This window comes from Castor canadensis, chromosome 4 (genome assembly GCF_047511655.1).
Source record: "Castor canadensis chromosome 4, mCasCan1.hap1v2, whole genome shotgun sequence".
Lineage (NCBI taxonomy): Eukaryota > Metazoa > Chordata > Mammalia > Rodentia > Castoridae > Castor > Castor canadensis.
In genome coordinates this window covers 9,717,596-9,732,007 of record NC_133389.1, presented here as the reverse complement: position 1 = coordinate 9,732,007, position 14,412 = coordinate 9,717,596, and the positions used below count along the sequence as shown (strand labels likewise).

General features: G+C 33.2%; 1 protein-coding gene and 1 non-coding gene across 2 annotated transcripts in view; one reads left to right on the top strand and one right to left on the bottom strand.

Annotated features, from left to right (window-relative positions):
• Positions 1-12,921, top strand: part of Ccdc102b (coiled-coil domain containing 102B) — a 49,034-nt gene extending 36,113 nt beyond the window's left edge. The window contains exons 9-10 of the mRNA XM_074069663.1: positions 2,966-3,074; positions 3,642-12,921. Of these exons, the coding sequence (XP_073925764.1) occupies positions 2,966-3,074; positions 3,642-3,656 (124 nt within the window). The 3' untranslated portion in view covers positions 3,657-12,921. The remainder of the gene's footprint in view (positions 1-2,965; positions 3,075-3,641) is intronic.
• Positions 5,088-5,216, bottom strand: LOC141422967 (small nucleolar RNA SNORA51). The gene has a single exon (XR_012447651.1). It is a non-coding gene; the product is annotated as a small nucleolar RNA SNORA51 (small nucleolar RNA).
• Positions 12,922-14,412: the final 1,491 nt, after the last annotated feature.

The following is a 14,412-nucleotide window of genomic DNA, read 5'->3' as shown; positions in this document are numbered from 1 at the left end:
GCCCCCTGCTGCCTAACCTTAGGTGTGCAATGTCTTTAAATCTTGCACATTCCACATACATTTTTAATGAGGCCGCAGTAAAAATAGTTGGACACCATTATTATTTAGTAGATTTTTATAAATTACGTGTCTTGTAAATCCCATGATCAAATTGTAACTTTTTACACAGTGAAAATACACAATTTCATATTTTTTTGAGGCAGAATCTCCCTATGTAGCTATGGCTTGCTTTTAGTTGAAATCCTGCTGTCTCAGCCTCAGGAGTGCTGAGATTGTGTCACAACAGGCAAAATAAAAGATTTTTAAAGGAAACTAATGTGTCAGTTGTTTTATTTAAAATGTATATGTAAAAGGAAAATTATTACTATGTTTGAAATGTTACTAATTTGCCTTTAGTAGGAGAAAGTCATCATTTTCATTTTAATTTCCTTTGACAAAATTATATTCTTTCACAGAATAGCTTCAGACGTTTATTTTAGGTCTAGATGTAAACCTGATATAATTATATCTCTAGTGATATTCATATGTAACTGAAATTGAAAGTTAACATATATTTTGAAATGATCTTCTTGAAATAGTTCTAAACTGTCAAAGAATAATAATTTTGATGACATTTTTGAAGATCAGTATTTATTTTTCAGTAATCACAAATCATTTTGATTCTAGCATGAATCACTTTACTGGGAAAACGTTGAGTTTTGCTTTGATTTTTGCATTTTTATTAAAGCATAATGTCAAAAATGACATTTTCTTCATTGTACAGGTTTTTGAATTTGCACATTTAAATGCTTAGAAATTTTCAAATCGTCAATTATAAATTTTCTATCCTACTGTTCATGAATAAAGTAATTCTCCAATTAATTTTAGGGAACAATTATGTATGCTCCACTAAATAAATATAATTAATTAAAACTTTTGATTGAATTATTTTGTTTGTTTAACGTTTCCTTTGCTTTTAAATATTCTCCATTACTGACAAAATATTCCAGGGTTTTACTCACCTAAATCTAAAAAAAAAAAAAAAAGAATTACAAATATGATGGTCCTTACTTTGAATGTTCTAAGGAAGTTACAAACTTAGTAACTATCATTTTTAGACTTTTCACCTTAAATTCAAAAGCCCTAACCAATGCCTAATATCTTTTAAGTATTGTAATCAGCATTATCATCCAAAACTTAAAAGTACTTGCATGCCAGACATTCAACATATTTCAACGTATGATAGTTGGTAAACATGTTTCTAATTTAACACCAAATACTAATATTTGCTGATTTGGTAAATATTTCTGTTCTTCATTCTTCTTGGCATTCCAAACACAGCCACTGAAGACAAAAACAATATCCTGGTAAACACCATGGGTGTCAGATGGATAAACTGCTTATGTACAAGAAGCTTAGGCTGAGGTGGTTAATTTTGAACCATAGCATTGTTCATAGGACCTAGATTTCTATATTAAAAATCTGTTAGTTTTTTAATACATTTTCTGTGTTAACAAGAGATTACCAATTACAGTCCTATAGACAGTGGGACTTTATTTTATAATTTAAGTGTTCTGTGATTAGTCTAAATTTTAATTCTTTTATACTCTATTTTATGGCATGATTCATGCAAATGTAATGCTATAATTCTTCAATAGGATCCTTATATACATTTGATTGCATCAAAGTAATATATTTACAGTCTAACATTATTTTGAATTTTTTCAAAGTATTCTACCAGGGAGGGTCCTATTTCTTATAATTTTTGAATAACATTCAGTTTTGATTCTGTATGCATTTTCTAGTTTTGTGAATGCATTTTAGTATGTTTCTAAAACATTTAATGCCACTCAATAGATCTGTAGTTTATTAATTATAAATGCAACAAAGCTGAACTTAAAAACCACAAAAGTTCCAGTGTTATAACAATCAGATTTTGTTTATCTAGAGCCAAACACACAAGTTCTTTTCCAACTTCTGCTTCTGTCACATTTGCTCATTTCCCATGTCAAAGTCTAGAGTTGAGAGATGAGAAAATCAGCTCTGTCCATACACATAGAGAGAAAAGAATGAGTACTTTTGAACAATAGTCTAATCTATAGCATAGATGAGGACAGGACAATTGCAAAGGTCAGTACATACTAATGACAAAAACAAATATAACAATTATTTCCAATGACTCATTTAATGGACATTATAGGCAAAGAAAGAGTAATCTATGGTTTAGATATAAAATGACCAGATTCTAATCCTAGTTCTGTTCTTACTTTCATAAATGGAGAATTAATTTAAGTAATTTAAATAAAAATCCCAGTTAAAATTCCTTTGTAAAAAAAATTTGAAAATATTTATGATTTTACATTTCCAATAAATGGTTGAATTTTTTGTTGTAAATAATTATTTATTCAATCCTATATTGCTGGATTTTTCTTTTGGGAAAGAATCTCACTATGTAGCCCATGGTGACCTTGAACTCTAGATCCTCCTGTGTAGGATTCCTACATACCAGGATTACAGGTGTTCACCATCACAGCCAGCTTAAATGACTGACTTTTAAAACTTAGATGGTAAGTTTTATCTTTGGTATTCTGTGTTATCTTGCTGGATTCTTCATCCATACACAGCAAAACTATGAAGATGGACAAAAAACATGTTAAAGTCAGAAACACATCTCCTTATACATATAGGAATAATATAAATGAGGAGAATTAAGAGAAATGCATGAAATATGTAGGAGAAAAATTGACAGAAAATCAATACTGGCTATGCCAAACTAAATATGTTTACTCTATTGCGAAGTTAATCAACATATAAGCAGATTAAGCCAAGTTTTATTCAATATTTATAATTTTTAATAAGTTGGAAAATATTTTATTTCATAATTATCATAAACAAATGTGAAAAATTAGGAAAATATAAACTCTGATGCATTCCTAAATGTATTTAAGAGTTATTTCCACTTTGCTCTCATTCTTTAATGATTTAGGATGCGTGTATCTTTGGAAAAGGAAATAGAACGACTGGAGTCAGCTTTGTGTCTGTGGAAATGGAAATATGAAGCACTGAAAAATTCCAAGGCAGCAAATATGAAAGAGGTATGGGACCATGCAACATAAACCACGGTTTTCTCTCTTTAGATATGTAACCAAGTAGGCAAAAGGAAGAAGGCTGAACAGACAAGAGAAAGAATGGTTAAAAATCTGAGTTTCTCCAGAAAAGGAATATTTAGGATCATATATCAATTGTAAACTTAGGCCATAAGAAATTGTGTTCTAAATGACACTTTTTTGAAGTTTTATATTGCCCTTTCTTTCTTTTAAAAAATTCTATTTAATATATTTGAGCTATACATCATGTTTTGACATTCATCTAAATTGTGAATGGTTAGTAATCACCAGTAAGTACCTAGCCATTCTAGGAACTTATGAAGGGATAAATGAAGACATCTTACTTCATACCAATTATCTATAAATAATATTTTCATATTCTTTCATGAATCAATCTTGGAAATATTAATTTATCTCAAGTATAGTTAGGTTCTCTTCATGTTGCCATTCTAGTTATTCAGGATCAACTACTTGCCTTTATACTTTTGTATTATCATCAATAAAAGGGCATCATTGAAACTCTCATTTCAGTAATTTATAACATTTACTTTTTAGACAACTTTAAAATAAAATCCTGTCATTTGGGACGGTATGGATGGAACATGATCATGTTACGTGAAATCGAGCCAAGCACAAATACTCCATAATCTCACTTACTAGTGGAATGCAAAGACGTTGATTTCATAATAACTGAGAATGGAATGGTGATCACTAGAGTTTGGAAACCAGTGGAAAGGGAAGGATTGATTGGCGGCGTTAATCAGTGGGTATTAACTTAAAGCCACATAAGACTCAGAAGTTCTGGTTTGTTCTTTCACAGTAGGGTGACTATTGTAATCATAATGTACTGCATATTTCAAAAATATGAAATATTGTGAGATAAATTGGTCCTTCATCTGATGACCACACATAATTATATATTAATACATGTGTGATGTTTTTACCAGATGAAATGCTGATAGGAGTTTCAGAACAGAAGAAATATAAATGATTTTGAATGTTTTAGCCATAAAGAAATGATTTGAGAGTATAATATTTGAAGATATAAATATGTTTTGCATGATTAATTGTCAATGTATATACACATTGAAACATCACATGCTGCTCCATATATGTACAACTTTATGTTTATGTATTTTTAAAAATAAATTTAATAAAATACAAAATAGTATTGTGCATATTCTGTGTATTAAAGCATTGTGCCAGGTAAGTATATAGGAAATAACATTGAACAAAACAAAGGAAAGAAAACAAAGAGGAAAATTTAAAAACCAAACAATTTCAAACGGATTAATGTGTAGCAGATGTGTGTGCAATACAGTTATATGTGCACTGCATAGACACATAAATGTATTTGCAGAGTTATAGGATTACACTTGCACTGGTACCTAAATGGACATGGTGTCTCTGGTGTGAATATTTATGATTAATTAACACTTCCTGGAAGAATAGTTAACAATGCAAAAATCATGTTATGTTCAAAGTGTATCACACATGCTCTATATGATATAGGTTTTTAATTTGACTGACAAATAATATTTACTATAGAGTTGGTCTTAAAATTAACTTGAAAAGAATGTCGCTTGCTTGTACTATCTCTGGCCACTAGTGTGCACTGCAGACTTGGTAATGCTACTCTAGTTTCTTAAGTCTATTTATTCAAGTAATTTAGTGTTCATGTTACAATTATTTTGAGAACTAGACATGGTTTTTAATTGATTTACAAAACAATATGTATTTTAAAATGTGTAATATTTCTGTTGAAATATGATTTATCCATCCCAAATCTGAAAATGTCCACTCTAAACAAACATATATAGGTAGAAAAATATAGCATTATAAAATATAAATTGGTTCTATATATGACCACCCAAAATTATGTATTAATATACATGCAATGTTTTCACTAGATGAAATCGCTAATAGGTGTTTCAGAACAGAACAAGTCTGAAATTGAGGAAAGTTTTATTAAACTGCATAAAACTTGTTTTTTCTGGCACTCCACATGTTCTCATTCAAGGTACAGACCAGGCACGGGGGTTGAAGTGTGTGTGGGGTAGGTTTGCTTTTCCTTCTCTTTATCTGTACAGTCAGTGTAAGAACACAGCCTGTGGCAAGCACCAGGAGGCCTCCTCAAAATTTTGATCGTATATTTCAGTTAAATGAACCACAAAGCTCAACAGTAAGAATGAGCAGAGAATTTTTATTGTAGAGATGAGATGCTGTAAATACAAAGATAAAAACATGGTTTGCATAATTTATATGGGCTTTTAAAAATATCTCTTTCCACATCCCAAATTTTTGTAAAATAATATGAAAGGTTTAAAATACTTAAAAAATGAACTAATAGTCACATGTAATTATTCAAATACACTTTAATTGTTTTTTAAAATGGATTATAACAGAACAAGGATTTTATACTACTTTTAGAAATGGCATTGTAGAGAAAATGTAAAATATTCAAAGTTCAAATACAATTGAAAGACACTTGGGATCCATCACCTGAAACTTCTCATCCGTTCTGCTTGTGTACTCTCCTTCTGAAAATTTCTGATAATGGCCTTCACTTTCACGGAAGCACTTTGTATGTATAAACGTTTGAATACATGTATAATTCTTTTGTAGAAGCCCGAAATCATTAAAAGCAAATGCAGGCCTGGCTAAGACTGCTGATGAAAAAATTCATAATTGTTAGAGTTGGGAACAGATGTGCTTGATAGACCTAGATTTTTAAAATGTATTTAAAAGCCTTGTGTGCCTTTCTCTTAAACCACTGACATTTAGAGATAGAAATGGTAAGAATTTAATTGTAAAATCTAAGTACGTATTTAAAATGCAACCAAGACAGTGAGCAATAGAGGCAATTATATCCAAAATGCTTTTCCTATGTTGAATTTCAAATTTATTCAGCTCTTCCTTTTTAAGTCTGTACATATTGATTTGGAATTAGATTATGAATTCCAACTGTGCTGAAATGATCATTTCTTTGAAATCTCATGGTGCAGAGGATCAAATGTTCATGCAAGCATCATTGATTTCAAATAACTATGATACTTCATTTTAAAAAAATCAATGACTGATTCATTCCGCAATGGAAGTGATCCTTTGCCATATATGGAAATACTACTAACATTTAGAAATTAGTCTCAAGATGAAAAATGTAGAGGAACTTTCATTTATCCTAAAAATTCTGTTCTTTCACCTAATACCTTTTCATGGATTTTAATACAAAATCTTTTTAGTGATCACAAATATGTCTAATAGCATATAATTTACAATGTTCTTTTATAAATATTTATAGAAACACAGGCACTTTGAAATACCTGTTGGTACTTGTAGCTTACACTTCAAAATAAATTTATGATTTTGGGGAAATAGAGACTAGGAATTATTAGTTATGTGCAGCTAGAATTCTACCCATATATCTTATATTCTTTAAGGAGAAAAATAGTTATTAGAAATAGGCATATTGTGTGATATTAGCACAGCTGTGAGGTCAAAGCTAATGTGAAAGGTTGTGTCAGATTTATTCAGTGGTTTAAAGAAATTGTTACATCCAGGTGTGGGGGTTCGTGCCTATAATCCCAGCTCTTAGGGAGATATAGATCAGGAGGATCATGGTTTGAGCTCAGCCTGGGCAAAAAGTTAGCAAGACAGAGAGAGAGAGAGAGAGAGAGAGAGGGAGAGAGAGACAGGAGGGGAAGGAAAGAAGGAAAGAAAGAAGGAAGGAAGGAAAGGAGGGAGAGAGAAAGAAAGAAGAAAAAGAAAGAAAGAGAAAGGAAAAGTGGAAGTGAGGAAGTAGCTAAAACATTAACATATAATTTCTTTTTGTTGTTGTTGTAATACTGGATTTTGAATTCAGGCCTTTGAGCTTGCTAGGCAGGAGCTCTACACTTGAGCCACTCTGCCAGCCCAATATCTTCAATTCTCCCTCCACATGATGTCTCATGGTATTTGTTTCTATCCCTACTGTTCATAGTGTCTTGGTTTGGCTCTCCTTCCAGATTTTATCACCACCACCATGAATCTATTTTAACTCATTTTCACTCCCCAACCAGGATGATAGTTCTAAAATCTTAAATTAGATCACATTAACTACTTCCTTAAAACATTTCATTTACTTCCCTTTTACCTAGAGGAATAACTGCCTTCCAAATAATTTGTAAGTCCAAGAACATCCAAATCCACCAGGCTAGACAATTGATACTTATGGTTTGTTGGATGCTTAATAATGATACCACTCTTTTCTATCCTAAGTGATCCAAAAAAGTAATACAAATTTTAATAAGTGGTATCTAATAGATAATTACTTTTGACTCATATATACTCCCATCCTGTGTGGGGACAGCAGACTTCTATTCAATGTTGTCCTCTGAATTTTCAGAGTTCCCATACCTCACCACTAGGTATCTGACTAAAGATTTAAAAAAAAGAGAGAGAGAGAGAGGAGGATATTGTAGGAATGATTTATATGGATAAGGCTTGGGAGTAGTGTGCATTATTTTCTCCCTCATCACACATGTGAATACTCCTGACCACCGCTCCCTGCAGAATAAATTTGGTAAGCATCTAGCTAGTTTTTGATAAAAGAGTTGATATTTTACTTGATGTAGTAATCATTATTAATATGATATCTTAACAATACATCAGGTAAGGTGTTGCTTTCCTAAACTCTCTTAATAAGAGTTTCTTTACATCCATGCACACAGGTGGGCTGGACTGCTGGAAGCATTGTTGGACCCTGTCACTCCACATCCTTGTTCTTGAGAAAGAGTGCGGAATGTGTGTTTCTCACAGATACCTCTTTCCCAAAGAAATGGGATGGTAAGGAAGGAAGGAGCACATATACATGTGTTCACGGCCCCCTTTAAACTCACCAATCAGATAATTTCCTCCTCCTGTTGGGTGGGGGGAGTAACACATGGAGAGACACCTGGAGTCTTAAGGGAGTGGTTGGTTTCTCACAGGGATGGATGCCTTGACAGGGTTTCCTACTTCTATCTTGTGCTGTTGCCTGTTGGTTCCACTTCTGCAATGCCTTTTCTGACACTTCTTTGTCTTTCTTCCCTGTCCACATTGGACTCTAGCTACACTGACATTCCTTCATTTCATCAAATGGACCAAGCTTCTTTCTGGTCATTAGCTGCATTCTCTATTTAACACATTACTCACAGCTCTGTGCCCTCCTGTAATCACACCTTGCCATTCATCCCAATTTACACCTCACTTCCTTGAAGAGGAATCATTTGAATCCAAGTTATGCTTTTCCTTTCCTATTTTTCCTCAAAGCAATGTGTGAAAATTTGAAAGACCTTCTCAAAATGTATAGTTATGTTTATTACCTGCAGACTTTTCCCATTGTACTGTCAGCTTCAAGAGGATCTAGCTCAGGTCTGCTTTATTCATAGCCCTATTCGTAGTTCTGAGCAAATGTCCTTAACAATTTGTGGCTAACATTAAATTAATAATGCTCTGTACTGACATTTTTCTTAGTAGCTCTTAAGAGCCTCTATTCTGAACAGTGGTCATGGCTACAGTGTGAGCAGATTGGTTGAACTCCCACACTTGCCTTCATTAGCCTGAGGATTCTATGACTCTGGATCCCTAAGGAATTTGGGTTTTTGAGGACACTTCATCCCTGAAGTCCTATCCATCATGAAAATCTGTCCAGCTTGTTCTTTGTCTGAAATAAATTAGCTTATCAGGCCAAGAGTAAGACAGATAAAACAGCATATTAGAATCCTGCAAATGTTTAAGAAAATGGAGCATATGGGACCCACTTTACTGATATAAGTATCTTCAAGACCTTTTAAAACAAATGTAATTAAGAATAATATAAGCACTAAATTACATAAGTCAGAGTTAATTAAAGCACTAGTGGATAATTTATAGCCATTGCCAAGGTAACCCTCAGAACACTGAGATGACTTATTTAACTCTAAGATTATTATGGAAATCATGAAAAAATGTAGGCTATTTGGAATTCATTTTAGTTGTAAAATCATAAAATGATAAAGAAGAAGATCGGTAAAATGAGATATTTTAACATTTATTTAGGTTAAGCAATACTACTTTAAAATTTAAAACACAATAGAAAGAAGCCAGTTAATGTTTAATTATGCTATATAAATTAATAGTTTGATAATTATATCAATAGGTTAAAAAGAAAATGTCTCTAAGTCATTTTCATAGGGAATTAAATCATCTCACACAATGGCAATGTTTCACACACTGGGGAGCACATAGTTTATGAAATATCTTTATTTTATACCTTAGCTGGCAGTATGTTTTCCACTGCACCATGCCTCTGAAATCTAAAGTTTCTGAGGCTTCTTGTTGTTTTTTTTCCCTGTAAGAAACCCTTATTCAGTACCTTTCTGTTAAGATCATTCACTCCATAGAAAAGGATCTACCTTGTAGTAAACAGCATTAATCTTTTCTACTGGAAGACCAGTTGTCATGCTGAAAAGGAGACTAGACCAGGTCACCTGCCTTCTTTTCTTTACCCTGTGGGTATGCCCATCTCCTCTCGTCTTCCTCCAAGTACTGACACCAAGGGATTGATAATATACACTCAAGTGAAAAATCAGATTATAGAGAGGAATATATATTACCCCACTTAAAAAATTATTTGCATGACACAAAACATCTGAAATAATGTATTTTGAATTGCCACACCTTTCATATACACTATATATCATTTTTATAAAGATGTGGCTCAAGAGGATCAAGCACTAGAATGTCTGCTTTGCAAGAGCAAAATCCCGAGTTCAAACTTCAGTCCCATCCAAAACCAACCAAACAAACAAACAAAAACCAGAAACCAAAATAAAAACCAAAAAACAGAAAAGGAGAGGAAAGGTGAGACTAAAGGACTCCTGATGTCCTTCCCAGCTCTGACCTACTATGAAAATACCCTTTTTATCTTTTCAAAGATATAATTTAAGATCAAAGAACCTATGTTTATGATTTGTTGAAGTTTGGAAGAGACAAGTTTGTATATAATGAGACAAAATTGCTCACATGGGGAGCATAATTGAAAAATGGATAGTGTTCCTTTTTCTTGTTAGAATATTTGAACTGAATACACAGCAAATTATTATACACTAATTTCTTTCTCTCCAATTTATATTTTATTAATTTATTTTGTTTTAATGGATGCTAACTTTAGTATTTCATAATCACACATTCTTTGAAGATGTATTACAAAGTGTGAAAAATTAAAATTTTGCTGAATTCAGATGAAAATTAAAATACAAACAATTTCTATGTATTTCATACTTTTTCCTGCTAATGTTACTTAAGCAAATAAACAAATAAAAAACAACTAAAATGAAAACAAAAGAGAAAAAAGTCACAAATATAAAAATAACCCCCTTTTCACTTACAGTACTGGAATGCACCTGTCATTTCAACATTACAGCCAACAGATTCTTTTGAGACACAAATCCTGTCTCTGGTTTTAGACTATGTTTTAGGTAGTCATTACCCATTCTGAGCTGAGTTCTTCAGATTATTTAATAGGTCACTGGGCACCCCGGGAGAGTATTGTTTGAATGTTAGGACTGTGTCCTGGACAGCAGTCAACACATTGCAAATGATATGTAAGGAGTTCAGTTTGGCTGCTCTGATAAGGGGCTGTGAACTGTGGATGCAGTGCAAACTCAGCATCCCTAGTGCTTCTTAGGTCTGTGTGCCATCCTACTGACATCTGTGATTTTAATGAAAGCACAGAAATCGTGGGTATGAGGTTCTTTTAGCAGGCATTTTTTCTATGGTTCATATAGGAGATTTTAAGACCTGCACCTGATATTCTGGAGCAGAGGGTACCTTTTGATTTTTGAGTACATTTTACAACATGTAATTGTCACTTGAGGCAATTTTCCTTTGTAATACAGTACTGAAGTTATCAAAGCTAATGGAAGATGTATTTCTATATCCATATTAAAACATTTTCTAATGTGTTCAAAGTGAGGTGCTGGTAGAACCCTGTACAGCAATTCTGATATGTATAATATGAACATTGCATTAAAATATTTTATCACAGTTGTACGGAATTAGCAGAATTCATTAGACTCACCAGGAAAGCATTTAAAAATTAAAGATAGAAAGATAGACATATATAGACATATCTATATTGCCAAGTCCCTTTGGGAAATTTTGATTTAATTGATACTGGTGCTTCTCAGCTATCTTCATTTTGAGAAATTCATTATATTCAGATGCATCCCAAGTTGAGATCTGCTACTTTAAACTACCAGATCACAAAGCTGTAAGGGATGTGGACATCCTAAAGACCAACTGTGCTGGTTGATTTTGTAAGCCAGCTTGAGTCTGTTACATGTTGCCAGATAACTTGATCAAACATTATTCTCAGTGTGGTTAGGTATGTAGTTTGGAGGAGACTAACACTTGAACACATAGATTGAGTAAAGTGGATTGCCTCCTCTTCCTCTGTTCATGGACTCCATGTGGCTCTCATCCAATAAACTGAAGTCCCAAATAGAACAAAATTCTGACCCTTCCATGAGCAACAGGAAGCAACTCCTGCCTGAGAGCCTGTGGCTAAGGCATTGGGACTTTCTGCATTCCTGGGTCTCCAGTTTGGCAGGGATTTGATTTACAATCTCTCTCTCTCTCTCTCTCTCTCTCTCTCTCTCTCTCTCTCTCTTTGGGTGTATGTGTGTACTTGTATATGAACATATGCAGGCATGCAAAACACTCACACATCATATTGGTATATTGGTTCCTTCCATTGCTTGGGAGAACCCTGGCTAATACACCAAACTTACCAAAATAGCCATAAATTGACCCATGTCGACTCTGCAAGTGTCAGCTTCTTCCATTCAACAATGTTTTCTTCTTTTGTATCAGTGACATGGAAAGAGCTACCTGTGTTCCTAGTCAATAACTTCAACTTTGAAATAAAATATCAACTTTGTTTTACTTTTCATACTGACTGTAGGTTGCCTTAAAAATAATTTCGTATGTATTATAAAAAAGATTGTGCTAATGTAAAGTTATTTAATATTTAGTTTGGTTACTTTTTTCTCATATTTTTCCTTTATCGTGCTGGGTGGGGGTACATTGTGACATTTACACAGGTTTTTACAATGTATCAAATATATCATACTTGAATTCACCTCCTCAACCATTCTCCTTCATCCTACCCTTCCCAGATTCCTGGAAAAGTTTTCTTACATGTGTATACATTTTACTGCACTCTACAAAGGCAAAGAGTCATATCCTTATCTGTAGAAGTTCTAGAGGGATGCAAACAGGTCAAATATTTAGTGCAATTTTCAGAATAAGATAACTGAACCCTACTTATTTAAATGTCTATGTCCTTCCACTCTGACCTTTCCTCCAGTACCCTTGCTTTCTCTGGTGCAGATGGAGCAGCTGTGGAAATAGGTGGGATCTTTCCTAGTAAATGTTGAGTAGAGGATGTGTACAATTTGTAAGTAGTGAATATGTTTTTAGATTTGCTTCGCATGAGTATGTAGTCAGTATGAAAGTTCTCTCCTCAAAAATTAATTTGATAATGCACCACATTTTCAAGTGACAATTTCTTATAACATAGCTTTTATGCTTGTGTTGTACAAACTTTAAGGAGTGAATATTTCAAACAGCAGACTTACATGTTAACATTGTGACCGTATTCATTCCAATTTCATTCACAAAAAAATGACCACCTTTTCTGGAAGAAAGGTTAAACCCTCTCTAAGAAATTTTGTATTACAAAGCCACTGTCATGCTAAAAATTGATCAAATTGCAAATGTATTATTATAATTATGTTATACTAATTGTAATTATTAAAGGTTTTAAATATTTTCTGGGTTTTGTGATTTTTATGGTATTTGTTAGATTTACCAAATTAGTGAATTGTTGTCTTTTTCACTCTAAATAAATATTTGCTTTCATTTCCTTTCATTTTCTCCCTAAATCATACAGGAATCAAGATCCGTAACACGTGAATTTACTTGTGGTAGTCTTCCCTTCTTCTACTCTCCACTTGTCCACTAGGCGGCGCTCTCCCTGTGATGCTCTTCCCTTCTTCCCATCCCTCTCCTTCCCCTTCAATACTGAGAGTGCTTGAGAAGTACGGAAGCCCCACTCAACCCCGTTCTCAATGTTAAATTATGAAATACATAGAGAAGTTAGCGGGTTTTCCGTTCTTTTTAAAATTCATGCACTCATGGGATGAATTAAAAGGGCAAAACTCATGTTTTACTCCAGAATGTGTGAGAATGCTCCCAACAGAAGTTCTTTTGAGATATCCAATTAAGTTAGAAGGCATAACTGCTATAATCCTTTTAACTAAAGCAATTCTACTCTTTACATATTTCGGCAGATTTATTGAAATGAATTCACATATATGATTCACTTAGATTGTACAATTCAGTGTTTTAATTATATTCCGAATTGTGTAACCACCACAATCAGCTTTGGAGTATTTTTTATAGCCCAAAAGAAAGCCAGTGTCCATTAGTAGCTATTCCCTGTGTTGGGTTAGTACTGATGGATTCTGTGCTATAGATTTGCTTATTCTGGGCATATCATATAAAAGAATTATAGACTGATTTCTTTCACTTTATGTAGATTTTCAAATAAAGTTTCTATAGTCTGCTATATTAGCACTTTTTTCTGACATCACCTAATAAAGAATATGAATGTGCTGATTGTGTAAATCAAATTCTCTTTTTTTTGTAATAATTCTTTTTCCTTTAAGAAAAATACTAAAATTCAAGTTTGCTAGGCATGTCTGGGGCAAGAGAAAACACTTTTTTTCCTGGTGGTACTGGGGTTTGAACTTAGGGCCTCACATTTACTAGGCCATCCTCAGCCCTACTTGCTTTAGTTTATTTTTCAGGTCAGTCTTAAAAGCCTGGGCCAGCCTCAAACTGCTATTCTCCCACTTCTGCCATCTGTGTGGTTGGGATAATAGGCATTTGACAATATGGCAGAATGTTCTTGGAGATAGGGTCTCACTAACTGGCCTAGAAATACAACTCTTCTGCTTCTGCCTCCCAACTAGCTCAAATTAAGATGTGAGCTACAATGCTTGGTCCAAGAGAAAAAAATTTTTAAATATCATTTTCCTCAAGTGAAAACTGTACAGAGCACTGTGCCATCATGGCTAGAGAAGAACTGAGTCAGAAACAAAAGAAGTCATCACAATTTCTTAAATCTAAAAAGTGTAGGATATTCTTTCATTATAATCAAAGTTTGCACTGATCTTTTGCTAGATGTAGTTAAAATTATGTACTTTAGCTTCAGTAAGATAGACTAAAACATGATCACTTGATTTTCCCTAGTTTTATA